We start from the raw sequence: 23,103 nt of genomic DNA, 5'->3' as shown, positions 1-23,103 counted from the left end.
CAAGTGTTTTTCAATTGTACACTCATTCCATATTTTACTAACAATAATTTAAACATCAATTTAGTGGTCCATATATAAGGTCGTTTGCTTATCGAAAGTAAATCTAGATCATATTTTCATAAACAAACCAAAAACAAATGAGAATATAGGATTGGATGCGATTAAGTTATTTACACACCCCTTGAACTTACAATTGCAAACGAATCTATAAACCAACAACAAAACAGAGTTCAGATTTTCAAGAAGAAAATGAAACAACCCAAAATCTCACAAACAGTTTTTCCTTAATCTAATGGAGTGGAATGTGGCCAAACCTGTCAAGAATGGCCTTGAAATTAGCCACAATGGCTAAGCTGTTGCTGGTGAAGTCCATCGACTTCTTCATCTTCTTCTTCACATCATCAACACCCGCTGATCCCATCTCTTCCAAACCATCCAAGCACGTCTCTTGGTCCGTCACCGCACTACTTATCCACGTCTGGACGTCCTTGACCTTTGCCTCAGTCAACGCTTTGCCCACCACCATTGCCGACACCGAGTCATTGAGCTGACTCAACGCGTCCTCCACCTGGTCCAGGCAGTCACGGATGGCGGCATCGGAGTTCATGGTCTTCAACACCGAAGAGAGATGGGAAAGCTCGGAAATGGAGACTTGGAGAGAGAGCTTGAGGATGGACTCTGGGTCTGGTTTAGGAGAGCTGTTGAGGGAGGAAATGGAGGTGAAGCAAGACTCAGGGTACCTAGTCACGTTGCAGACGATTTTGATGGTTGACTCGGCAGAGCTGGAGAGGGATGGGGACTCGTCGATTGGCTCGGTAGTGGATTCATGGATGAGAGCTGCGAGCATGAGGCCGATCACAAAGGTCAAGCCGACTATTGCTGAGATGACCACAGTGGTGATGATTGGCCTTTTGGGTGGTTGGGGGATCTTCTGAGCTTGGACTTCTAGGTGGTGTTCTGGGTTTACCTTGCCGTAGCCTTTGAGGACGTTGATGGAATCCATTTCTGGTTTTGGGGGGTTTGTTCAGTTTTTGGGTTGATGACTTGTGGCGATTGAGTACAGGAGAAGCAAATTGATGGAGGTGTAAGACTTTTTCCAGAGAAATCAAAGAGTATTAAGGAATATAAGATAAAAGGAGGACCTAGACCTATTAGATACCAACAGCTCACAAAGGAAAACAATTGGGCGAAAACTCATAAAAGTCAGAACCGGGTAATTTAATCTCCATTAATATAATTAATCTTTAAATTATTTCAAAATTTCTCGCAAGCAAAGATTTCACTCACGAACTCAAAAACCAAGTTCAGAACCAGAAAAAGAATCAAGTGATGCACAAAACTACGCCCATGTAGGAGTTATTGAGAAGTAAGTCCTAGAAAAAAATGGTTTTATCTCATTGTTCATTCCTCATCCTCTTCATCATCTCCTCCACCAGAAGCCTTCTTGGCAGCTGCCTTCAAGTTCCTTCTCTTGACTCTACCTGGACCTCCGCCACCCAATGGACTTGTAATAGCAAAATCAATGTGCTTCTCGGAATCACATCTGACCATGAAGGATGGAATGTTCACCACTTGCCTTCCGACTCTGCAAAATAACCATCAGCATTGTCAAAATAATGTTCATCATCTGCTATCAACCACGTATTGCTCAATGTTTAATGTTTGGTAAATCTAAACAATCCACTGATTTTTCATTCAAATCAATATCAAATGAGTTCTTAGCAGGAATGACAATAAGAAAAGGGTAAACAACAGAAACCTTTCAAGAACATGAATATCTGAAAGCACTCTACTGCTTACATCAGTTACATGTGAACTGAGTAGATGACACTGATGTCAGAAGATAACTTCCATATGTAAGAAATGCAAGCTTTCTACAGTACAATACGTGAGCATCAAAACTCATAGATTCAACTTCACCAAACAGTAGGGTCCATGTCTATCCTTTCCCCAATAATTAACTGGCCAGTGCCACACCCATATACCAAGACAACAAGTATCTGATATTGTTCCTATGTTAACAGAGGCATTCATTTGAGATTGATCATATAATCAAATTCCATGATTGATATTGTCATCTACATTCTACTTCTAGAACAAAAAACAATAAGGTAAAATCACCTGATATGCCTCTGCCTGATGAGCACACGGGCATGATGAATGGACTTTGCCAAACCCTTCTTAAACACAACTGTCTGCAGGCGACGCTCAAGGAAGTTCTCCACGGTCAAAGCCAAAACATAATCAAGCTTGTTCTGCCCCTCGTCCAAAAGCCCATAACGGTTCATCCTCCGAAGAAGCGCCTCACCCTCAAAGATCCGACGAGGGTTCTTCTCGTCAAGGGTCAGAAGCATCCTTGCATTGTTACGGATTCGGCTGAGAGCATACTGAACCCTCCAGAGCTCTCTCTTGCAACGTAGCCCATACTCTCCCACCAGCTTCAGCTCAGCATCCAAACGCTCCTTCTCATAAGGCCTACGGGGCTTCTTAAACGTCTTGCCATCTAAAATTTTTCACAATTTCCTTTACAAAATCAGAATCCAACAGCAAACCACAAAAACACACCCAACTGAGCTAAAATTTCATCTTCTTCAAACCCCATCAGCCAACACAAATCACAATTGAACCTTTATAAATAATGTTTCACATATGAGGCACAATGATTAAGCCTATGTTCATCTCAGCTTTTCCTAAAGCTTACTGAAATTAAATACCACATACATTCTAGCAAAACATAAACCTTATCACTACCCAGAAAGCCAAAAGTGTGAAATCAAATGAAAAATTAAAAATTTGATCATAAAAATCAAAACTTTCTAACCAAAAAGATCAAAGTCAGCAACTTTGATCACATACTCAAATATCAGATACCATATGATATACACAGTACTTCATCAAATGTCAGGGAAATAGATAAAGAACTTACAGTTCCGATAGAACACGACGTGAACCATGGCTGCTCCACTCCGGCACGGCGGCGACTTGTGCCTCTCTCTCTCTCTCTGAAAAATAGCCGTAAATTCTAGCTCGCTCTACTTATATTAGCAGAGAGACCCTAAAACCCTAACCCTTCAATATTGAAGGGCCGGCCCAATTCTAAATTCTGGCCTATGCATCAGATCCAATTGAAATTGGGCCTACATATCTGACCCAATTCATTGTTTTCATTTTATTTTAATTTATAAAAATGAAACCGACAAAGGCTTGACTGCTTGAGTTATGAGGATGCAACCACCACGTTTTTTGCATTACAATGCCAAGGCACTGAAGGCACATCTTTGATATCAAATCTGGGTTTGGTCCATAGGGACACACATGTATGGTTCAATTAATAAGGTGTTCAAACCACTCACCATAGTTTAATTCTTCAAATATATTCACTAGAGAGCTAAATGATCCAATGTAATCTATTGGGTTGTAATTTATTTCAAATAAAAAATGCAAGAAAAAACATTACTATTTTCAGATAAAAAATGCATCGAGTTTATATCTCGTTTCAGGTTGTCGCTAAACAATAAATGTTATTTATTTAATTTCTTATAATTTATGCATCTAAGTTGTGCTTCTCCACTATTGCCTATTGGACGACTTTAAGACTCTAGTTTCTGCACGTATAAAAGATGTTAAATGTAAGGTTTTAGTCTTTGGCTCTCCACAATTCGACTGATCAAGACTCAAAAAATTGCTAAAATAGAAAGCTGGTCACACTTCTGCAGGCCTTCAATTTTGGACAAGTATAGATACAAGTATTTATAGGATCAAAATAGTAACAAAATTGATCCACAAATTACTAGTCACATAATGTATAGCAATGTGAGTCCTAGAAATTGTAAAGGGTAAATCTTAGGAATAAATTAGACCCGGTTTTGTGATGGTTGACAGCTACATACTAAGGACACAAAAACATCAAATTGAAAAGATAAATTGCACTCAAGTTGTCGCTCATAAATGACATTTAACTTTTTTTAACTAAAGAAATAACAAATGTTACACCATTACTCTTTAACTAAATAACATAACCACTGTTATTCTAATAAACGTTAATCAACTGACCAAGAAATGACACTTCGTATAGAAATATATCTCACATAACCGATTACTCTAATGCTCTGTTTAATTACAAATCCACGTTGCTAGACTTTGCGAGTGGTCTAAAGGTTCTTTTGTTTATATCTCTCTCTCTAGGGGAACGCACTCCACGTGGTAACCCTAACCTAGGTTTGTCGCTGTTTCCGTCTGCTCTTGATCAGTTGCGCCGAGGCATTGGTGTAGGTCGTTGGCCACATCGGCGTGCGTCGAGTGCGGCCGGACGGGATAGTGGTGTAGGTGATTGGGGATTCGGGCTAGGATGATTCTCTTTGCAGTGGTTTCAGTCGTAGGCAGTGGCTGCACGGGAGTCGGGTGAGGGGCAGTTGGTGGGAGTCGGTCGTGTAGCCGGGCGCAGCCGATCTGATTTTCGGGTTTGGGTCTCGATCTGCTTAGATCTTGTCGCAGATGGAGTGAAGATGGGGTGTGGCTGGGTTTCAAACCACACAGCAGAAGGAGGCGTGATTGTGCTCTCGAGATTGGGGGTTGTGGTGGTGGCGGTTCCAATCTGCAGGAGCTCAATCGGCGGCGAATTGACGGCTGTTGGGGTCTGAAAGCTGCGGCGCGACGGACTTAGTGGTGTGACGATGGTGGCTGACCTCCATGTGCCAGAGTAGTCTTAGGATGGACGCATTGCTTGGGCCCTTCTGACCTTGGTCCATTTGTGGACCAGTTTTTGGCTTGGCGGTACTGGGGCCTGGGGCTTCACCCTAGGTTAATTAGGGTTTCTTTATTTTCTTTTAATGTTGTCTTTTATTTATATTATTTAGTATGTTTGTGCTTTTTGCGAGCAATAAGTCCCTACAGTAGTACTGTAGGGTAGTCAGGCTATGTGCCTGTGTATGCACTTAGGTGCTCTAGTTAGGTGGCGAGTTCCTTGCTTAGTCAAATGGTCGCCACCGCTTAGTGGCATGGTGAAGGTAAGTGTCGTTAGATCTATCATCTGGCGACAACATAGTAGGAAAGCTGGGATTATAATAACTATGCTACGTTGTAATCGGGTTACATATCGAGTTATCTTTCTGTTATGTCAAAGCAAATGGAGTAGCCTGTAAAGCACTCTTTGCTAGTGGATGCTTGTTAGAATATACAAGTCTTATGTAGAGATTCCTGATATTATTTCGGGAAATACTCTAGATGCTTATTGTAATAAGGGGTTTAGGCCCGATGTCCTCCCTTATATTTGACAGTTTCATGTTTGACGGCAGCCGCACCGGCTCTTTATTAAAAAAAAAAAAAATAATAATAAAAAAAGACTTTGCGAGACTGCTCTAGTAATGTGTGGTGCATATTGGTGATTGTGCCGTCCCTCACAACAACTAATGATGCATCATGCATGTGAAGTTTTCCCACTTTAAAAAAGATTATCAACCAATAAAATCTTCAATAAAAGAAAAGAAAAAACAAAAACTAAAGCCTTCCTATTGACAAATGGAGTTACAAAACGTCTAGATTGCAAAATATATCAATAACAGACAACCCTTCATTTCGGTGCCATCCCTTCAGTTTCTCTCTCTTTATTTTCTCACCGTTCAATTCAATTCAATTCAATTCTCAATTCTCAATTCCTTGAGTTTCTGTTTCTCACTATCGTTTTTTTTCTTATTCAAAAACACAAAAACAAAGTTCTGTTTCAGCGAAGAGTATTCTTTTTTCAAAGCAGCAAAACCCCTAATCTTCTTCTTCCTCCTCTTCTGTTTCTCACTATCTGCATTTTCCATTCTGCTCTGCTTTCTTTGAATTGAAAGAGTTGGGAAATTTGGGCGGAAATGGCTTCCAATATAGGAATTATGGACAGTGCTTACTTTGTTGGGAGGAATGAGATTTTGACTTGGATCAACAATCGTCTTCAGCTCAATCTCTCTCGCATCGAAGAGGTTTGTTCTCTCTGTATTAGCAAAAAAGGAAGGAGCTTGATTCTGGGTTTCTTTGTTTCAGCATTGTTAACTAGTTCTTGTGACCCATTTGGGCACAAATCGTTTTGGGTTTCTATGTTTCTGCATTGTCCTTTTCTTGATTGCTTGCCAATGTTAGAAAGATTGGATTTTTATGTTTATAATGCTTCAAAGTTTGGTGCTTTTCTTGATTTTGAGTTGAAATGTTACCCACCAAAAGGTTAATTGTGTGCTGAAAAGTCGAATGTTTTATCATATTTGACATCTCTTCACTAGTTGTGATGTAAATGTTGCTTCTTTTCGTGCATTTTTGCTGACCCATTTGATCACAAGTACATGGGTATGTTCTGACTGATTAGGTAACTGAATTGTGGATTTTGATATTAGCTCGTCACTATACTTGAGGTAACTTTGAGTTTACACCTCAATGATTTGGAGCTATGGTCTTCCAGGAGTCTCTTAGCTAATTATCTGGTTTGGGTGTTGAAAGATTTGGAGAATGCAAAGAGTACGAGTGTTTGGAAAGAAAAATGCATGATCCTTGAATTAAGTTACTGGAAGTTGGATGTCTTCTAGATTTTTCTTAAGCAATCGTCATTAGGACTTTGGTCACATCATGATATTTTCATCTTGTAAACTTTATATTTAACCATGTAAATTTTTTTTTATATATTTCTAAACATCTGAGCAAATGTGGCTAGGCTGCATCTGGTGCTGTGCAATGCCAAATGATGGATATGACGTACCCGGGAGTTGTTCCAATGCACAAGGTATCACCATCTTCAATCTGCACATTACATTGAATTAACATTTTATTGGCTAGAATAGCTGCAGTGTCCCTTTTTTCTAACGGATTGGTTTGCCTGTCTTCTATTTTGCTTATTGTAGGTCAATTTTGATGCGAAGACAGAATATGATATGATCCAGAACTATAAGATTTTACAGGATGTGTTCAATAAGTTAAAAATTGAGAAGGTATTTTAATCATACTTTAGCTTTGTTTGCTCTAGGATAACATGCATTCATGTATAGGTACTTCAGGTTTAGCTTTACTAGTTGGTTGGTCTCAACTTTATCTAGACTATCAGGAAAAATGAAAGATCACTATGCAAGACCCATTGTATAGGGATACTCTGTTGGTTGTATGTAATTATACCTCAATTATTTATGTGTTAAGACTAGTGTATGATCTTTTGAGACTGAGGCTGAGATGTAATACCATAGCGATACACCATCCCAGTTTTGTTGGTTGGAACCAAAATCTGAATGCTGGTCTTCCATGTTGTAAGTTTTAACTTAAATGAGTTGGAAAACTGGATTAGTGAGAATTTTTCTTGACCAGCATATTTTATTTCTATTGATTGCTATTCTCTCTCATTTTTTCATTGGCTGTCTTGCAGCCTCTTGAAGTCAATAGGCTTGTTAAAGGCAGGCCTTTGGACAACTTGGAGTTCTTACAATGGCTGAAACGATACTGTGATTCTGTCAATGGTGGCATTATGAATGAGTATGGATCATCTTCTGTATTTGGCTTCCCTTTTCAGTGAATGTTTGTTTGTATTGAACTGATAATTCTTTTACTCCAATTCACTTTCTTTTCTCCTTGTAGAAATTATAATCCTGTTGAGCGAAGGTGCAAGGGAGGGAAGGAACGGTATGCCAAGGGTTCTCAAAAAATCCCAAAATCACTGCAAGCAAACAATTCAGGTGACCCAATTGGTCTTAGCAGAACCTCTGGTTAGATCCCCTCCCCAAAAAGAAATACAAATTTGTTTTAATGCTGCATTAATTATTTTTCTAACACCTCCTAGTGCTTGTTTGATGCTTGCTTCTTTAGGACCAAAGCAAGGGAAGACTTATGCAGGGGCAGGTGGTGCTAATTCTGCAGGAGAGGTCCTAGCTTTGTCTAAGGAGGTATCATTATAAGGCCAATGTCTGTTAGTTGTTGCTAAATGAACCTTTCTTCTTCTTGATGTGCTTTTTCGATTTGTCTTTCCCAAAAAAGTATTATATTCTTTGAACTGGTTTGCCCTGAGCAGTCAATGAACTATCAGTCGTGTGTTGCTCTTTTTGAACTCTGTTGACTCGTTAAAACCTACTGAAATAGTGAAGTTTGTCTAGCTTTGGTAATTTGGTCAATTCCTAAAATGTTGTTTATGCTTCTACTCTACAGATAACAGATCTCAAGGTCTCGGTGGACCTTTTGGAAAAAGAAAGAGACTTTTACTTTGGAAAACTGAGGGATATTGAAATTCTTTGTCAAACGTCCGGATTGGAGAGTATCCCGGTAGGATTTTCTGACAGATTTTTAATATGTATTGGTCTTATGGTTTCTCTTTTAATGTCCGCATATACTGTTGATTCAATGGATCAGCTTCCTACCATTTCTTGCCCTCTATTGTGCTGTATTGCCCCAGTTTTCGAAACTCACTTTGCATCTGGGTGACAATTGACAAATGAACATTTGTGATTGCTAGAGTTACAATCTTTTATCATCTTTGAAGAAAATTATTGAAATGGTCAATGAAACTTTGAGCTTATGACCTATGAATACTGTAGATCTGTGATACTGAGTATTCTTTTTCTTACGAGCTAGGATATCTCTTGCTTTTTCGCTTTTGGAACATCTCTCTTGACACTGATTTAGTAGGATGATACGCACAGTTGTTAACTGCTTGACTTATCATGCTTCTGATTAAATTTAATGCAGATGTCAGTAGCAATAAAGAAGATATTGTATGCTGCTGATGCAAAAGAATCAGCTCTTGCCAAAGCTCAAGAATATCTCCTTTCCGTGAAAGAAGATGAAATTGAAGCAGGAGCTGGAGATGGAGATGGAGCTGAAGCTGAAACAGATCCGTGAGTTTTAAAAATGGACATACTATTTGCCTGGGTAGCTAGATCTAAACAAACCCATGGATCAGTGATCTCTGTCAGTCAAGTGAAGAACTTCTTATTCCTCTTTGTATGTGCTGAACAGATTGTTGTGGATTGAAAAGAAATGACTTCTTGAATAATAGTGCCTCTCCAGTAGTTCTACTGAAAGCAGTGACATTTGTTTCACTCAGATCTTTCACTGCTTTGTTTGTGTAGTGTGCCCTAGCATCTTTCACTGCTCTGTTTGTGTGTGAAGCCCAGTATTATTGAATCTTGAATCTCTTATTTAGCTATTAACCCCCATCTCTCTGATAGTTAAATTAAGCATGCCAGTGTTTTAACTAACAGGGTTGCTCAATGTGAGGGAAGTTAATTCAACCTCAAGTCTATTTCCCCGGTCTACATATAGAATTTCTTTTGCAGGAACTTACCAGAGTTGCAGTATACTTTCCAAGCATGATACCCACAATAAATCAATCCAGAAGCTCAGAATTCACAGTTAAAGGCGAGGAAAATGAAAAAGATTGTGGAACAAATAATAATCTAATTAAGAAACATATTATCATCAAACCACCATTAATTACATAAAAGTAAGGATCGTTGAGTATCCTTTACAAACAAACAAACAAAGCAAAATCTAGGCATCAGCCATGAAAGGATCACGGCTAACATCTCTTTTACTCCACCAAGGAACTACATGACATTGAAAACGCGTTGCAAGTATGAGCCTCAGTAGTACTTATGATCATCATCAAAGATGAATCCTCCACTCCTTTGGGACTTGTCAGACTACAATACAGGACAATGTAAAAGTTAACACTCGTAAAGTGGCATTTGTGAAAAATCGCATGCATTACGTGTACTTGATGGGTATACATAATAAAAAGTATTTAGTTATCTCAATGGACATACCCTGTGAATGAGTTTCTCAAATGCTTCAGTACCATTCTCTTCAATGTACTTCTCTGCAGCTGTTAGAATATCATCCGGCTTGTCCTTCTTCTTTGGAACGTACCAAATGTTGATTGTCTGTGGGTTGAGGAAAAACGGCCTGACATAGTGTTCGTAGACATATGCAGCACCACTGAAGTATGGGATGACCAGCCAACAAGTCATGATCAGCTTGGCATATGACCAGACTGGGATCCTGCCACAAAAGATTAAGATCACTTTAGGCACAAAATTAAATAAAAGACAGCAACATCATCAGTTCATCACTGACTAGTATATCATAACCGCTTTGGATTAACTAGCACCTAATGCCACATCGAGATAAATTTTTATAAATCTTTCATTGACAAATCAATAAGCTTTTGTTCTGTTCAAAAACCAGAACAAGTATTCCTTTACACATCTTACTAGTCCAAATTCTATCACACTTGTGTCCAACTAATCAGAGATGGAAGCATCCCTCTTTATGCATCTTACACTGAAATTCAACAAATTATCATCTTATGCTACCCATATAAAGCACATTCAATTGGATTCACGAATCAATGAAATAAATCGAACAAGAAAAGAAAAACATAGTAGAAATTTACCACTCAATAAGTTTAGCAAAGGTGAGCTCAATGAGTGTAATCATAGAATAGAGAATCCAATACGTAAGCCATTGGCGGTCATCAGTTGGAGATTTGGTCTCTATAGCCCGAATTGAGGCATACCTACACAACAACCCAGAATCAATTAACCAAATTACAGAGGATTTAACATGAACACAGAACAATGCATAAGAAGAAAAAAAAAACAAGGATCATAATTCAGAAAGCTATAATCTTTGAACCAAAACTTACAGTGGGTAAACCAAACTAACCACAGGCCTGCAAGAAACAAACCCCCAAATCAGATTACAGAACCCAAAAAAAAGAAAGAAAAAAAAAGGGGTTTTGGTAAAGTGGGTTAGAGCAGTTGATACCCAGCAAGAACATCGAAGTTTTTAAGGAGAACTTTGAGGAAACTTCCAGCACCAGATCCCATCTCTGGTTTCTGAATGTCGGTAACTGAGAACTGAAACTGAAGCTTGGGGTTCTTTTTCTTTTGCTTTTGCCTTTGTCAGCTAATGAGTTGTGTGTGTAGCTACTAGTGCTTCTGCTCAGAAAAGAGAGAGAGAGAGTGACAAGTGTGGTTACCTACAGCGACACTAATGAACTTATATTTCCAAGGTATTTATGTTAAGCTCAAGAAAATAAACGGACTAGGTTTCTTCTCACCAAGGAAATCTAGGGACGGCGAAATTTCGTGCCAGAATATTTGACCCCATAGAAAATCGGGAGAAATCGGGCAACAACAGCGAGATTCTTGATGTTGATTCTCAAATTAATGGTCATTATGTAATACTTTAATAGTTTAATACACACATATTTTTTGCTGTGTTTAACCCGCTATTATATTTAGTCTGCTACGGAATACTAGGTTTTTTTTTGTTTCAATGATGGTGCGTGGATTTGGGTGTATTGGGGATTTGGGGATATAAAAATCAGATCTTATACTAAGAGCATCTCCAACAGTAGAATTTATTTTAGTTAAATTTAGCTAAAGTTAAGAAATATAGTTATTGATTTAACAATATTACTCCAGCAGTAGTAGCTATTTGTAAGTGATATACTATATTTTATCGAATTGTAAATTGACATGTGGACAAAAGATAAGAGAAAAATATAACTTGAGCAATTAGGCTCCTTAAGAATGCTCATCAAGGCAATTGAGCATTAGGCTCCTTAAGAATTGCTCAATCTTGTCGTAGCCCCTTTTTTTTTTTTTTTTTTTTTTTTAAGAGGATCAAAGTGTTTCACTCCTGCCCTCATGGTGACTCGAACCCATGACTTCGTACATAGGTAGTGGGTGCTCTAACCACTGAGCTAACACCACTTCGTCATCTTGTCGTAGCTCTCTTTAGGTGAGCTATTTTTTTTTTCTAGTTTTAATGGATTGACACTCAACTCTCTTAAAAAATAAAAAAAAAAGATCTTTATGACGACCTTTATTAGGGATGTATCGATTTTATACTGCTTGCTCAAATTATTAATCCAGATTGACCTTTTCAATGAAAAAAAAAACCTATTATATTTAGAAATTAGTCTATAATAATTTTCTCGACAATGACAAATGAGTTTTCAACTTGAATTCTCCATTCTCCCTTTTGTACTAATAAGCTCTTAATATATGCAGTCTCAACGCACTTGTATTTTACCTTCATCATGAAATATACAAAACTAGCACTAGGGGGCATTGTCAATTAACCCAAGAAACGGTAAACAACATTGCGCTTAAAATAATTTCAATTACAAAGATTGATTACACGTTATCATGGCCATTATATCCGCTGGTACTGTGACCATTCTGTCGAGAGTCTTTGCCTGCTGCTGGTTGCTCACTGAGAAGTTGAAATGGCCAAGAATCCACCGAGGTTGGATACCTAGGATGTGGTTTGCTCACATTTGAGTTGGTCTTAGATGTGAGGTGGGCGGAATCTGCCGGTGGATAAGTTTGGAGATCAGGGTGGAGGGGCATGACAAAGACAGCAGGTGCTTGTTGCAAAGCTGATTCTTGAGCAGGAAATCCGACACAATTTCCAGGAAAATGGGATGCCACTTCTTGTCTAACTTCTACAGGTGGTACATTAAGGTCAGGTTTAGACTGGCGAACCCGCTCTTGTAGCTCACTTTGCAATCTTTCAATCTGAGTTTCTAAGGCAGAAGTATCCTCTCGGAGCTCATTCTTCTCAACAGTCATCTGTTTAGATGAAAACACAACTGATAAGAAACCAGTACGCATATAATTGAAGGGGAAAGAAATCTGTTAAGTGCCTTACATAGTTAGATTCGGACAACAAGGATACATTTTCGTTTCTCAAGGATTCGATTTGACCAAGCAAATCCTTTAATAGTCGAGTAGCTTCACAAAGTATAGTGGCCTTTCCAGTGTTCTGCTGATTCAGTTCTGTGCAAAAGTTATCTCAATTAAGAACCACCCACCATCATATGGATAATGACTAAAGAAAAATATCGAAAGCTAATCATGAATATAAGATGAAATGAAGCAAAGTAAAATTATATGTTCTCGTAAAGGCAATAGAAGTTACCGAGAGCATCAGACAGATCGAGAAAAAGATCATTCAAATGCTCACGCTTCTGTTTCTCCCTCACAGCCTTGTGGATTCTCTTAGGCATTTTCCCCTGAATCTTTTTGCCAGGACAAGCCCTGCACACATCAAATAGCTTTCTAAACATCTAATTCACAGTTCGTATTCTTTCTTAACTTACACAAACTAATCATACACAACAATTGTGTAAACCATTTGAATCTGTTATATCCAAAAATCTAATCAAAGAACTTCAGACATATATGTGACCAGAGGATATGCTGTTGGGGAATCCTCCTAAAAGGCTAAAACTTTTATAGTGCATAAGCATATCAAGACCAGGGCACTCTGAAAGCATATGAACTTCAAATAAAGAAAGGGTTGCTGGTTCATTTTTTTTCTTCTTCATCTTATTATAACAGTGCTACATCACGCGGAAGTGATTCATCCAAAATTCACCAATCTATCAAGTGGGAATCAAATTATCTTAAGAAGAGAACCTAAGTGAACAGTCAAATCAAGAATTTAAAATGCTCATCAAGTACAAATTCCACAGTTGGGTATTCTTTCTTAACTAACACAACCCTTTATAACGCAATTTCTAATCCACAGTCTATTCATTGTATTGCTCCTTTTATGCAAAAGCAAATTCAAGACGGCTAAAACACATACACATCCAACAACTGCCCAAAAGTTGAGTACTTTTACGTATATAGGCTTTACTGGTGCCACAACACACTGTTTGCATATCCTGTTCCTTGAATGAATCCCTTCCTTCTGAAATCCCATTTCTAAATTTCCCCTTCTGGTCTAAAGGTTACACTATCTTAGATCAAGTTTTCAAAGTAAGACAAGCTCTACCATCCCTAATGACACATGAACAGTTTCACAACATGCAATTGACATTCCAAGCACTCACATAAACACTTGTGCATCTATCTATATCAAACTTAAGATCTGTAACACTAACCGATCCACCGCCTGCGTTGCCTCATTAACCTTGTCAACCACCGGAGCAGGATCCTTGGAACCCATGATCCCCAACACCCTAAAAATAACAAAGCAACACAGAATTCAGACCAATCCTACAAAGCACATGCTAATCAAAACCCCAAAAAATTGACTTTAAACTCCAACCCTATTTTTCTTTCCCACAAAAATCAAACTTCTGCATAAATCCCACTACACCCCTTAAGCAATTGAAACGAAACTTTACCTCAAAATAAAATAGACACCTTGGGTGTTTTGTCGAATGAAAACTACAACCCCAATAAACAGGTACTTAAACTTGTACAAAATCCAGAACTAACCACCAAACCCAGAAAAGATTTAAACTTTCTTGAATGAAATAAAAAACCAAAAATACATGCAGAGATCAAAACTACCTGAAGATCAAAATGCTGCTGGGTAGAGCAAATTCAAATTGGGTGTCAGATTGAGAAAAAAGATGAGAAATTTCGAAGGGAAATAGATGGGGGTTTGGCGTTTATACACAAAAGTGGTAATAAGAGATTAAAGAGAGAGAGATGGGCATGGAGAAACTGAAGATGGCGAGCGACGGTGGAGGAAGACAAAGAGTGTGTGGCGGGAGAGGGAAAGCGTGTGGCGGGCGCTCGCCGGTTTAGTGCAATGAACCCGGACACGTGAGCATGCCACGTGACCTGGCTTGTGGCTTCTCTCGCTTCTCACGTGCTTGGCGAGTCAAGTTAGATAATGGTGTTAATCAAGCTTTAATTACAACTTTTGTCGAGGTCAATAGTCTCATTAGACAACAACTCGTTGCGCAAGGTTTGGTGTTTTGGTTAATCGGCTACGTTCAGCGTTTTACGGATCGGACATGTAACTAAATTCTCCCTAAAGATAAATGCACAGTTTTAAGTTGTTATAATTTCAATATTTTTAGCGTTTTGGTAAAACTGTGCATTTATTGACGGTGTGTACCAAAAGTGGGTCGAGATTTATAGTCCAGGTACCAAAGTGTAATTAGTGTAAAGTTAGAAACGTTAATTCACAGTGACCTTTAGTTTATGTACTGTTTGAAAAATTCTCCCTTATCTTTAATTGTCAGAGCAACTCCAATAGCTTCTCCATATCTTGATTTTTCTCTATTTTAGAGAAAAATTTGGTTGTTTTGCTACAACAGATTCCCTATAATTATCCCTAAAATAGAGATAGTGATGAGAGAGAAAACAAAATTCCCTATATTTAAAGCAATATGTAAAATTTTAGGGAAGGATTTAGGAAAGAATTATGGAATCTGTAAAATAGAGAATCTGTTGGAGTTGGAGCAGAATTTTTTTTGGAGATTTTAATTTTTGCTTCCTTATAATAGAGAAATTATAGAGAAACTGTTGGAGATGCTCTCAGATGCACTTGTCCCTTGCAGTCCCTCAAAAACTATCGTTTTTTTTTTTTTTTGAGAAAATGATAACTTCATTACTAAAAGCCAGAAGACATGTACATTAGATGCTGTCTCATACCTAAAATCTAGATGGCACAAGCCGCCAAGCAAAAGACAAGTACCTTCACTGTTAACACATATGCTCACTTATTGAGCCTAAAACACAATAAACCAAATTCTCACTACTAACCCCCTTTGAGAAGAAAACCTAGTCGCCTAGAGACCTCAATTGGTGTACAACTAAGTAGACTGAGGAGAAAATAATAGAGAACTCAATTTCTTGTAGTAGGCAAAGGAACCAGGAAAGTCTAAAGCTTTCCTTTGCCCTTATCTCTAGGGCTAGAACCTGAAACACCCGCTGCAGGGTAGGTGAGTCTCAGAGGGGTAGCTCTTGCCTTCTTACCAGAGCGTTAGCTCTTATTCCTGCTGCCAAGCGGCCTACCCATCTTCTTCTTTAGAGTGACAAGAGGAGTATCATTTGTCATCTCCAACCAATCCCAAAGCATCGACCTGCAAAGTTGGAATTTTACCACCCAAAATGGTCTTGAACTTCTTTGGAGAGGGATCACAACCACCATTCCTATCCCTTTTCTTCGAAGCCACTACATCTTGTTGCATAGCCTGCGCTATGGCTGCAACTTCAGTTGTACCAGATCCAGTCGCAACCTTAGAGGCCAAAACCGAACACAAGGTCTACTCCAAATCATGCTCCGTCTCCGGAGCTATGTTCTCACCATTATCAACAGCCGGGTTCGATATAGGAGGCGACTCAGAAGGAGAAGCAGATGGGGGATTAGGACGTTCGACTGGACGGATGGTTGGTTTCTTCTTCTTGGGAATAGATGAGGAAGCAAAGAAGAACTCACACTTGTTCTGAGCCGAGAAAGAAAACGAACCTCCAGAGGTTGACGGACCCGAAAAATTCAAAACCCTAGATGTCGATATTGTAGTATTCGGCTCCTCACATGGAATCCCAGCACGCGTGACCAGTCCACACTGTGAACATCTCCCTTTCAGATGTTCAAATTGAAATTGAAGCACCGGTTCGACGTCAACATCCAAGAAAACCTTCCGCTCAAGCAAAAATGGTTTGGAGATATCATGGGTAAACAAGATCCGAATCACACCCTTCTTAAATTCCTTCTTGTCATAGTCTAAGAAACCACCCAAGAGATTGCCAATAAGAGTAAAATTCTCAAGTTCTTCATACAAAGGAGGAATCCCTGAAACCCTAACCCACACACGTAGATGCTTGAGTTGGGCTTCATGCAGAGGCTTTACGTCATCATATTCTTCAAAGCATACAGGAGCTCGATCAAAAGACCAAACCCCTCCCCGTAGTATCTTGTTCCGATCACGAATCGATTCAAAGGAGAACAGGAACACATCACCAGCCTTTTCCTGAACCCTAAAATCCTTACCCACCATCCAGGTACGGTGGAAGTGAGCCTTGAAAGCTTTGGAATTCACGGGCTTGCGGGTTAGAGGCTTGCCAAGTAGAAAGGACTGAGATGACTTGCGCACCGGACCACCACCAATCTTACCCAGATCCGGGGCGCTACCACCCGTAGCAAGAGCAAGAGAAGCAGCAAAACTTGCTGTGACAGCATCTATGGAGGCCATGGAGGGATGGAGAGGCAAGGAAATGATAGTGAGGCTAAGGAAGGAGGCTAGGGCGCCGTAGAGAAAAACTAGGTTGAGAGGAAAACTCTCCTAGGGTTTTTTTTTTTGTATGTAGCTCTTTCTTTCCGGTGATTAAACTTTCACACAACAGTCACCTCAAAAACTGTCGTTTAGGTGAACAACTAGTTTAGATATATCTTGTTTTTTCTTTTACTATTGCAGTTATAAATCCCACTCCATTTTTTTTTTGGGCAATGCTATCCCACTCCCTGACTCCTACCTCCCATGTTAGGTTTTGCTTTTCTTTTTTTTCTTTTTCATTTCTAATATTTTCAATTACCAACATATCCTTTATATGAATTATATGTTTTAGTGAACTGTGGGTAAAATAGGTAGTTCTAAAATTTAACTATTCTCCCTGAGAATTGACTTAGTTATATAAGATGTTTCGTCCCGTCGGTTTCTCTATGTCATAATCCCAACTTCTATAGCAAGTCAACTATCAACGGTGCATAACAGGGGTTGAATATGAGCAAAACATTGGTCTTCACTAATCGAATAGCGAATCCACCAAACTCTATCTGAATCGTAGGAACTCGGATCTTACGAAGATGGACAAAAGAAAACGAGAAGTTTTTAGTGTGTGGATCTTCAAGTACAATCACGATGTTTGGTGGAGTTCAGCACGTTTTAAGTGTACAATTTGCGTTGCGTTGCAAACTCCTCATATTTTAGTTCTTATCAATGTTTATACATAAATATAAGAGACTTGTGGTATCCGCAAACAGGCATGCAAGTCTTTGTTGAAAGTGAAAACAATATTCAATTTGCAGAAGAAGCTAGGCGTGTGCTGGCCATGAGATGATGCTTGCTCTCATCTCATCTAAAACGACAAGGTTGAAGATGATGAATGCAGCCACTTATCTTCACGTGTAGATTGAAGGTTTGCTAGTGGACCAAACTCTTCAATCAGAACATAATACTCCTTTTAAATTCAAGCATTGTTCATAAAGTCCAGTCCTCTATTCGAAAAACACACACCCTTTTCTTTGTTTCTATTGATTTCCAGTACAGATGAGTACTATATGCGAATTTGCAGGCCATAATAGAGGAACACATTAATAGACTAAGGGCAGGGGATGAACTAAAAATGCTACCATCTACACATCGTGTGAAATCTTGTATAAGCCTTGTGATATATGTTTGCCACTATTACTGTATTTCATACCATCAATGTCTTGAGCACCCAAGTTGGAACTTGCGCACCTTCATTCTTCCATTCAACGCAAGGGCCAAAACGTCGAATTCCTCCACATACCAGAGCTCGGTAACCACTGCCTGAATTGTATTCAAAAGCCATTGTCAGTTGAAGGATGCACAGACATTCTTAGAAGTGTAGCACAACGACTAGCCGTATAACAAAGCTTCCTCATTAAAATGTATTCTCAGCAAAATCTCTTGAAAGTGTTTCTCAAAACCAATGACAGCATACCTCAAATCCTTGAAGTTCTTTGTTTATACGATCAACAAGCTCATGAAAGAAGTGGATTTGATCCGAAGTACTAGAGAGGACCTGAACATGATAAAAATAAATAAATAAATAAATTAAAAAAAAAGATAACTCCTTCAACTCTAAATTGATGGAAGGCTCTTAATCTTATGAAAACTTATTGAACTACTTAAACTATGAAAAAAAATATATATATATGCCATCAGCAACTAGCCTAGTTTCAGTATAAGATCAAGAATATCATTTTGAAGCAGATCCCCTAGTAAATTGCAACTGCAACAATAATAGACCTATATATATCATGTCAAGAAGCGATATAGTTAACCATTTTCACTCAAAGAGTGTTGAGATGTACTACCATGGATGATGCCTTCGGCTCGCCCAAAAGCCTTGCAAATGATGTATGAAGAATACCAACATCATACTGCAGGAAACAATGGCAGCAGATTAGCAAGTGAAGAAGCATACAAAGTAGAGTTCCAGAAGCTATTTACTGTCAGTTTACATTAAAAATTTACCATGTATTTGAGTATTTCCTAGATTAACAAAATTATATGTTTTCTTCCTTGATAGCAGTTAACTAGCAAAAGATTTTACGATAGCAGTTAACTAGCAAAATATTTTACTTCAAAAGGCAATATGGCCAATAAGGAAAATACAAAAGACTTGCATTAGAGAAAAACGCATTAGCTCCTAAGTTTTAGGTATTCAATGATCTCAAGTCATTTGGAGTATTCTATCATTAACTAGACGAGTCTTAACTGTTCCAAAAGATTTTACTTCAAAAGGCAATATGGCCAATAAGGAAAATACAAAAGACTTGCATTAGAGAAAAACGCATTAGCTCCTAAGTTTTAGGTATTCGATGATCTCAAGTCATTTGGAGTATTCTATCATTAACTAGACAAGTCTTAACTGTTCCAAAAAACTAGATGAGTCTTAATCTAAATAGTCTTAGAGCTTATGCAGTAGTATTATAGGAACTATGATATGGTTCTCACAAGTTGCTTCTCAGGTGCATGTGGAAGTGCGGTCCTTAGTTTTGCTCGGACAGTCATAGGATCTGATCCAGACATTACCTACATTGGAACAAAAACATCACATAAGAGTTAGTGATTACAGTAATGTGAGACTACTATATGACAAATTTATAGCAAAATTCCTAACAGATGTCAATATAAAATACAAAGGTTTTCTCACCTGCTTAACCTTCCAAGACAAGAACCAACAAAATAATGTTGTACCAAGCGTTTTATCTTAGGGAAAAACTAAGTTTTACAAATGACAACACAAAAGGAAAAAGTAGCCTGAAGTGACAAACAAAAGTCACGAACACAATACATGGAAGTAAGGACAGTAGTTGCCATGATGATAATCGATCACTTATTCAACATATGCTATATAACAAGTCAAGATATCCTCAGATAATAAAGGGAGGGAGAGGAACAGAGGATTATATAACCTGGTTGAAGTTGAGAAATACACACTTTTTAGAAGCATGATTTCCAGTTCAAAAGAATAAATCACGAGAAGAGATGAAAGACAAAGTATGTGGATTACGAAAATAACCTGCCAGCATCCAAGAAGCACACCTGTTGAAGTTAAAACCACTCTTTCCAAGACAATCTTTAAAGGGCACAGGCCTTCTACAACAGCTCTAACAGCAGCTGCTTCAGCTTCAATCTGAGGACAATAGACAGTGTTCAAAACCTAAAACTGGCATCTAGGCATAAAGAAATACATAAATGGCTCCAAGTAGTCAATATCACCTCATCTTGGGTCGCAGGAACAGGTGAAATATGATGCGAGGCGTGGAACATACTAAAATGATACAAACTTGAGTTCTGAAACCAGATCACTACAAGACACACAGCAAAAAGTAAGTGATGATAGTTGAAAAACAAACAAACCATCCTAAACCTTATCATTTCTTCTGCCATGTCTAATCCACCAACTCAAAAACGATTTTTTTACTTACATTTATCAAAGTACGGATCCAGAATAGGTTTGAGCACCTCCCTGCAACAAGCCGAGCATGAATGCATGACTTTAATGAGAGCATATTAAACGAAAAATCGTACCTAATCATACAATTCTGCAGCTAAACTACCTTCCACAAGCAAAAATAAGCATCCGGAGTAACTAATGAAAAAAGATTGCTGAATCAAAACTCTCTCTAGTCTACCGTCAGATTTATAAACCGCCCTGAGCTACAACCTACTCTCCATTTCACATAATCAATCCAATGCTCCATTACTACATTATCTAAATTCAAACTCGATAATCTAAACCATACATACGAGATTCGAACCGAGTACTGTGTGCTGAGATACAACACATTAGCACGAACAGGAGGATTTGCTGCCTACAGACAACCAAATTGAACCCAAATTTAGCTAAAATTTCCGAAACACCAAACATTCGATTAATGCTATTGATAAAGAAAATGAATCAACCTCACCTTGAGCACAGGTGCCACGGATCCATCATCCTTCACCGTAAAAAGGTCGGAGAGCGACAGAGACTGAGAGGTGTGGCCGTGTTTCAGGAACAGCGGACCTTTCTCGTCCAAATCCCTAGCCATCTTCTCGTACAATGCCGACCTCCGATCCCTGACAGAATCTGAAACGGAAATTTTTTCCGATCAAAGCCCCAAATATACAGAAAACGAATTGATTGAGTTTGGTAATTTACCGGTGCCGGAGGGGTAATCATTGCGTGTCGTATCGGAGTCCCGGCGGGCCATTTGGAAGAGAGAGAAGAAGAGCAAGGCGGAGGCGAGCCAGAGCAGAGCTACCGTTTTCGAGTGATGCATGGCTGATGCGCCACCACGTCACCGCCACAGCATTTAACCGAAAGCCATGGGGTCTCTAGGTAAGACTGTAAATTCTGGAAAAAGTGATTAAGGTTAAGAGGTTAAAAGGGCGGTAACAGCAATCATCTTTCTGTAATTTTCTTTGACCAAAAGGAAGAAAAACACGGTCGATCTTTTAACTAAAGCATTCATCTTTCTTTCTGTAAAATTGAAAGGTAATAGATCTTTCAAGAATTAAATTATGAATTCGTTAAATTAATTCATTATCATGTGAACACACACTACAAACATTAAATATCTCGATAATAAAGTATTATAAAATCTTCACCAACAAACACAGCATAATTGGTCACAAAAGTTTGATCTAAGGTCAACAATTCTTGAAGAACACCTTTAAGATATGAGACAAGCTAGCTTCTTTATTACTAAGAAAGACTTGACTAACATCAGCGGTGTCACACAGAGTCTCTCTCTGAGTCTCTGTCATTAATCATATATAAAATGGATACATAGCATTTAGGGCTATACATACTAGGACAATGCATGTTAGACAGTAAAACTAGTTAATATTTTTGGTGCAAAATTCTACCAGAGAAATTAACTACTTTTGTTACCAATAAATTACTTGCAGTTGTCCATATATAACTTTGATGACTAATAACTTTTTTCACAGTGTAGTGTATTGGTGGGAACTTGAAAGAATATTTTTGAGACTCATTTGTAGTCTACCTCTTTTTGGGGACTATTTTTACATGTTTTTCATGTGATAAACAGAAAATAATATAAGTTTATTGTGAATTATACTTGCATGTAGATGGTTTTAGATTACGTAATGAGATAGATACATGGATCGAAAGTGTTTTATAGTGCTCCAAAGTATTGAAATTCTATAATCAAGAGTCAGTGGACATTGTACAAAACAAAATGCGACTAATTTAATGTAGGGGCTTCCGATTCCAGACTTTCAATACTCAGGAATATTATAGATCTTTCGAAAGAGGTATCGGGCTCCTGATTTCAGACTTTCAAAACTCACAAGTACTATAGATATTTTAATAGAGGTGTCTCGATCGATTCCAGACTTTCAATATTCAGGACTACTGTAGATATTTCGAGAGAGAGAGAGAGAGAGAGAGAGAGAGAGAGGTGTGGTGAACAAACCGTTGCACAGGGAAGTGTTTCTCTTTCACAAACATGACAGTTCAGTAGTTAAGGGGGTAGTGGATGTGCTAGCTGGTGGGTCTTTAGTCTTTACCCCTTAATTCACTTGCTTGCTTGCCAACGAACAATCCCATATAGGCTAAAAGCCAGTAGGCAGAGAGGCACATGTGACCTGCCCACTGTACCCATCTATTCACATCACAGAAAAAAAAAAAAAGCTAAGTGGGATCGACATATTCATACCCTAGCTAGCTCAGTTAGGGACTTAGGGTTCATCAGATTTCCCGGGGCCCAAATTAAAACCAAATTAGTGGGAATAATCTTGATTCTTTTCTTTGTGTACCTAATGCAGGGAGCTAGAGAGGGTTGCTGGTTCAGACTGGGAGATTACAGAGAACTGATTCAGGGGGTTTAGATTGTTCTAATCATGCTATTTTTGGCATACAAGATTGGATTTTAGGTCACTGGAAATGGGACCGTTGGATGGTGTTTGTCCACAGGGGTTTCAAATCCATGTGCATATACACGTACGGCCCAGACCGATTTATATTTTGCGATGATGATTTCCCACACAGCTAACATTAAAGAGAGTAAATGCCAAAACACACTTGTCATATATCATGAACCATGATCATGACAACCTAATAATAATGC

The 23,103-nt window shown here is 38.5% G+C and overlaps 6 protein-coding genes across 9 annotated transcripts; 1 reads left to right on the top strand and 5 right to left on the bottom strand.

Moving 5' to 3' along the window:
• Window positions 1-130: 130 nt before the first annotated feature.
• LOC133746235 (pectinesterase 3) lies at window positions 131-1,139 on the bottom strand. The gene has a single exon (XM_062174413.1). It carries the CDS (start codon window positions 1,001-1,003, stop codon window positions 290-292), a length of 714 nt encoding a protein of 237 aa, XP_062030397.1. The 5' UTR covers window positions 1,004-1,139; the 3' UTR covers window positions 131-289.
• A 58-nt stretch (window positions 1,140-1,197) lies between these two features.
• Window positions 1,198-3,028, bottom strand: LOC133746236 (small ribosomal subunit protein uS4y-like). Its single transcript, XM_062174414.1, has 3 exons — window positions 2,927-3,028; window positions 2,122-2,503; window positions 1,198-1,585 (listed from the first exon to the last, which is right to left on the bottom strand). Exons 1-3 carry the CDS (start codon window positions 2,952-2,954, stop codon window positions 1,402-1,404), a joined length of 594 nt encoding a protein of 197 aa, XP_062030398.1. The 5' UTR covers window positions 2,955-3,028; the 3' UTR covers window positions 1,198-1,401.
• A 2,491-nt stretch (window positions 3,029-5,519) lies between these two features.
• LOC133746164 (microtubule-associated protein RP/EB family member 1A) lies at window positions 5,520-9,155 on the top strand. Of its 2 annotated transcripts, none has more exons than XM_062174322.1 (8): window positions 5,520-5,963; window positions 6,683-6,751; window positions 6,870-6,956; window positions 7,382-7,488; window positions 7,591-7,688; window positions 7,819-7,895; window positions 8,155-8,268; window positions 8,692-9,155. In XM_062174322.1, the coding sequence occupies exons 1-8, from the start codon at window positions 5,856-5,858 to the stop codon at window positions 8,842-8,844; spliced, it is 813 nt and encodes a 270-aa protein (XP_062030306.1). In that variant the 5' UTR covers window positions 5,520-5,855; the 3' UTR covers window positions 8,845-9,155. The 2 variants fall into 2 exon arrangements, with proteins under 2 accessions (XP_062030306.1, XP_062030305.1); XM_062174321.1 differs by having other exon boundaries at window positions 5,522-5,963; window positions 7,591-7,718.
• Window positions 9,156-9,397: 242 nt separating this feature from the next.
• Window positions 9,398-11,004, bottom strand: LOC133745197 (HVA22-like protein a). The gene is made up of 5 exons (XM_062173218.1): window positions 10,774-11,004; window positions 10,652-10,678; window positions 10,400-10,522; window positions 9,771-10,005; window positions 9,398-9,647 (listed from the first exon to the last, which is right to left on the bottom strand). The coding sequence occupies exons 1-5, from the start codon at window positions 10,833-10,835 to the stop codon at window positions 9,588-9,590; spliced, it is 507 nt and encodes a 168-aa protein (XP_062029202.1). The 5' UTR covers window positions 10,836-11,004; the 3' UTR covers window positions 9,398-9,587.
• A 1,017-nt stretch (window positions 11,005-12,021) lies between these two features.
• On the bottom strand, window positions 12,022-14,622 carry LOC133743757 (transcription factor bHLH47). 3 transcript variants are annotated; one of them, XM_062171788.1, is made up of 5 exons: window positions 14,325-14,622; window positions 13,910-13,987; window positions 12,940-13,058; window positions 12,670-12,797; window positions 12,022-12,590 (listed from the first exon to the last, which is right to left on the bottom strand). In XM_062171788.1, the coding sequence occupies exons 2-5, from the start codon at window positions 13,972-13,974 to the stop codon at window positions 12,153-12,155; spliced, it is 750 nt and encodes a 249-aa protein (XP_062027772.1). In that variant the 5' UTR covers window positions 13,975-13,987; window positions 14,325-14,622; the 3' UTR covers window positions 12,022-12,152. The 3 variants fall into 3 exon arrangements, with proteins under 3 accessions (XP_062027772.1, XP_062027773.1, XP_062027774.1); XM_062171789.1 differs by lacking the exon at window positions 14,325-14,622 and adding an exon at window positions 14,156-14,283; XM_062171790.1 differs by lacking the exon at window positions 13,910-13,987.
• Window positions 14,623-17,927: 3,305 nt separating this feature from the next.
• LOC133743862 (uncharacterized) lies at window positions 17,928-21,441 on the bottom strand. The gene is made up of 10 exons (XM_062171932.1): window positions 21,168-21,441; window positions 20,935-21,095; window positions 20,774-20,838; window positions 20,452-20,492; window positions 20,243-20,331; window positions 20,043-20,156; window positions 19,475-19,552; window positions 18,832-18,897; window positions 18,456-18,536; window positions 17,928-18,301 (listed from the first exon to the last, which is right to left on the bottom strand). The coding sequence occupies exons 1-10, from the start codon at window positions 21,286-21,288 to the stop codon at window positions 18,194-18,196; spliced, it is 924 nt and encodes a 307-aa protein (XP_062027916.1). The 5' UTR covers window positions 21,289-21,441; the 3' UTR covers window positions 17,928-18,193.
• Window positions 21,442-23,103: the final 1,662 nt, after the last annotated feature.

This window comes from Rosa rugosa, chromosome 4 (genome assembly GCF_958449725.1).
Source record: "Rosa rugosa chromosome 4, drRosRugo1.1, whole genome shotgun sequence".
Lineage (NCBI taxonomy): Eukaryota > Viridiplantae > Streptophyta > Magnoliopsida > Rosales > Rosaceae > Rosa > Rosa rugosa.
Note: the sequence above shows the minus strand (reverse complement) of the source record. Positions and strands in the feature narration are given on the sequence as shown.

Coding starts and splice junctions, on each gene's coding strand:
- LOC133743757 (XM_062171788.1), bottom strand. CDS start 13,974: ATGGGTTCCAAGGATCCTGCTCCGGTGGTTGACAAGGTTAATGAGGCA. Junction 12,798..12,939: donor CGATCTGTCTGATGCTCTCG/GTAACTTCTATT, acceptor ACTTTTGCACAG/AACTGAATCAGCAGAACACT. Junction 12,591..12,669: donor TGTTGTCCGAATCTAACTAT/GTAAGGCACTTA, acceptor TCATCTAAACAG/ATGACTGTTGAGAAGAATGA.
- LOC133746235 (XM_062174413.1), bottom strand. CDS start 1,003: ATGGATTCCATCAACGTCCTCAAAGGCTACGGCAAGGTAAACCCAGAA.
- LOC133743862 (XM_062171932.1), bottom strand. CDS start 21,288: ATGCATCACTCGAAAACGGTAGCTCTGCTCTGGCTCGCCTCCGCCTTG. Junction 20,839..20,934: donor CCGTGGCACCTGTGCTCAAG/GTGAGGTTGATT, acceptor GGTTGTCTGTAG/GCAGCAAATCCTCCTGTTCG. Junction 18,537..18,831: donor AGCCGAAGGCATCATCCATG/GTAGTACATCTC, acceptor TATCATGTTCAG/GTCCTCTCTAGTACTTCGGA.
- LOC133746164 (XM_062174321.1), top strand. CDS start 5,856: ATGGCTTCCAATATAGGAATTATGGACAGTGCTTACTTTGTTGGGAGG. Junction 6,752..6,869: donor GAGTTGTTCCAATGCACAAG/GTATCACCATCT, acceptor TGCTTATTGTAG/GTCAATTTTGATGCGAAGAC. Junction 7,719..7,818: donor TGGTCTTAGCAGAACCTCTG/GTTAGATCCCCT, acceptor TTGCTTCTTTAG/GACCAAAGCAAGGGAAGACT.
- LOC133745197 (XM_062173218.1), bottom strand. CDS start 10,835: ATGGGATCTGGTGCTGGAAGTTTCCTCAAAGTTCTCCTTAAAAACTTC. Junction 10,679..10,773: donor AACTTCGATGTTCTTGCTGG/GTATCAACTGCT, acceptor TGTTTCTTGCAG/GCCTGTGGTTAGTTTGGTTT. Junction 10,006..10,399: donor TTTGCTAAACTTATTGAGTG/GTAAATTTCTAC, acceptor CTTTTGTGGCAG/GATCCCAGTCTGGTCATATG.
- LOC133746236 (XM_062174414.1), bottom strand. CDS start 2,954: ATGGTTCACGTCGTGTTCTATCGGAACT. Junction 2,504..2,926: donor CGTCGTGTTCTATCGGAACT/GTAAGTTCTTTA, acceptor GAAAAATTTTAG/ATGGCAAGACGTTTAAGAAG. Junction 1,586..2,121: donor ATCAGGCAGAGGCATATCAG/GTGATTTTACCT, acceptor GTTATTTTGCAG/AGTCGGAAGGCAAGTGGTGA.